This window comes from Chenopodium album, chromosome 1, assembly GCF_948465745.1.
Source record: "Chenopodium album chromosome 1, dcCheAlbu1.1, whole genome shotgun sequence".
Taxonomy (NCBI): Eukaryota; Viridiplantae; Streptophyta; class Magnoliopsida; order Caryophyllales; family Amaranthaceae; genus Chenopodium; species Chenopodium album.
In genome coordinates this window covers 68186807-68188645 of record NC_137834.1, presented here as the reverse complement: position 1 = coordinate 68188645, position 1839 = coordinate 68186807, and the positions used below count along the sequence as shown (strand labels likewise).

Sequence of the window (1839 nt, the reverse complement as noted above, 5' to 3'; positions counted from 1 at the left end):
TGTAATCTAGGGGTGTTCAAATCCGGGTACCCGGGATTTCGGGTACTCGAGAACGCAGTTACCCGAGTTTTCGGGTAGTCAAGTACTCGGCCTATGCCCCAACCCGCGAAATCCAGGTACCCGGATATCGGGTACCCAAAATTCCCGGGTCGAGTCAGAGGGTACCCGAAAAAAATGAAAATCGATAAAGTTTAATTCTTGCATTTGAAAGCATAAAAAAATACATAATTAAAATTCAACTAAGGGTAATTAGAATAAAGTGAGAAAATAAAAATCAGTTGCAAGTTGCAACCACAAATATAAGTGTTGAAAAGAAGTTGGTGCATGTGTGTGCTGCTGCTGATGCTCTGTATGCTGTTGTTATTTTAATTTCCTGCTACTTTCCTGTTTTTTGTCTTTTTGCTCTGCTAGCTGTCTTGTGATAGCATTTTCTGTTTGGTATTTTCCTAGGATGATTTAGTGGACAGATGTCATGTTTTGTAAGGATGGTGTGTCCATATATATTGGAAAGCTGCCTTGTAAGGAAGACAGAATGAATGGAAGAAATACCCTAAAATATGGGAATGATCCTCTGCAAGTATAGCCGTTTTTCTTGCTGAAACATTTTTTCTGTCATTATGGTATCAGAGCCATAGGCTCAATTTTGCCTAAAAATCCAATCTTTCTTTATTTTCCATATCAGATCTAGAAGAATCTGTTATTAGATTCAAGAAAGCTTTAATCTTTGAAGAAAATGGTAACAACCATAGATGCTACTAGTCCACTATACTTACATCCCTCAGATGGAAACAATTTCCAGTCCATAGAGAAGCTTCAAGGATCCTCCAACTTCAGGTCATGGAAGAGGTCTATGGAGATAGCTCTGGCATCTAGGAGAAAGTTGGGGTTTTTGACTGGAACTTTGGTGAAGGATAGCTCAGATGCTGTGAAGGTTGAGGCATGGGATACATGTAATAACATGATAATCTCATGGATTTTGGGGGTCTGTCTCAGAATCAATTCGAAAGTCCATTCTGTATGTGAGCAATGCTCAACAAATCTGGAACCAACTAGAGAAAAGGTTCTCTCTTGTGAAGGGTTCAAGAAAATACAAACTCAATAAGGAGTTGTATGAAACTAAGCAGCAAAGCATTTCAATCAGTGAGTATTACACTCAAATGAAGACAATATGGGAGGAATTGGAGTCATTAAATGTTCTTCCAGCTATTGGAGAAGTGAATGCTGAAGTCGCAGCCATTCTCACAGCATTGGGAAAGCAGAATGAAGAACATAAACTCTTCCAGTTTCTCAATGGACTGGATGATGCTTACGGGCCTCAAAGAAGTCAAATCTTGATGATGAGAACTCTCCATCTGTTGAAACAGCATGTAGTTTTCTGGAACAGGAAGAATAACAGAGAATGATTCTCACTCAGCCTAAAGAAGAACCTGAATCTCTTGCTATGTTTAGTAAAGGGATAGGGGGAGCATGCACTGTATGTGGAAAAAAGGGACACTCAAATGTTAAATGCTGGGAAGTGATTGGGTACCCATCTGGTCACCCTAAAGCTAAGTCACATCCACAGAAAGACAGAGGGAAGAGTGGTAATGCAAGTTCCAAATGGAACAAAAGCAAGAAAGGAGGAAGCAAATCTGCTGCAATTGTGCAGAGCAGCAATCAGAGTGATTCTGGATTCGGCAGTACTAGCTCAGGCAACAAATTTACTATGCAACAAATAGAAGCTATGCTTAGAATGATGCCCACAGCATCAAGGCAAGCTGCCCCTGATACTGATGATGAGTTAGAAATCTCATATGCAGGTATGGTGTCCTGTTATTTTGCTTAATCTATTACAAATGG

At 39.9% G+C, this 1839-nt stretch overlaps 1 protein-coding gene across 1 annotated transcript; it reads left to right on the top strand.

The window, feature by feature from the left end:
• The first annotated feature begins 733 nt into the window (after window positions 1-733).
• Window positions 734-1403, top strand: LOC145634880 (uncharacterized). The gene is made up of 2 exons (XM_081686219.1): window positions 734-982; window positions 1077-1403. Exons 1-2 carry the CDS (start codon window positions 734-736, stop codon window positions 1401-1403), a joined length of 576 nt encoding a protein of 191 aa, XP_081542345.1.
• Window positions 1404-1839: the final 436 nt, after the last annotated feature.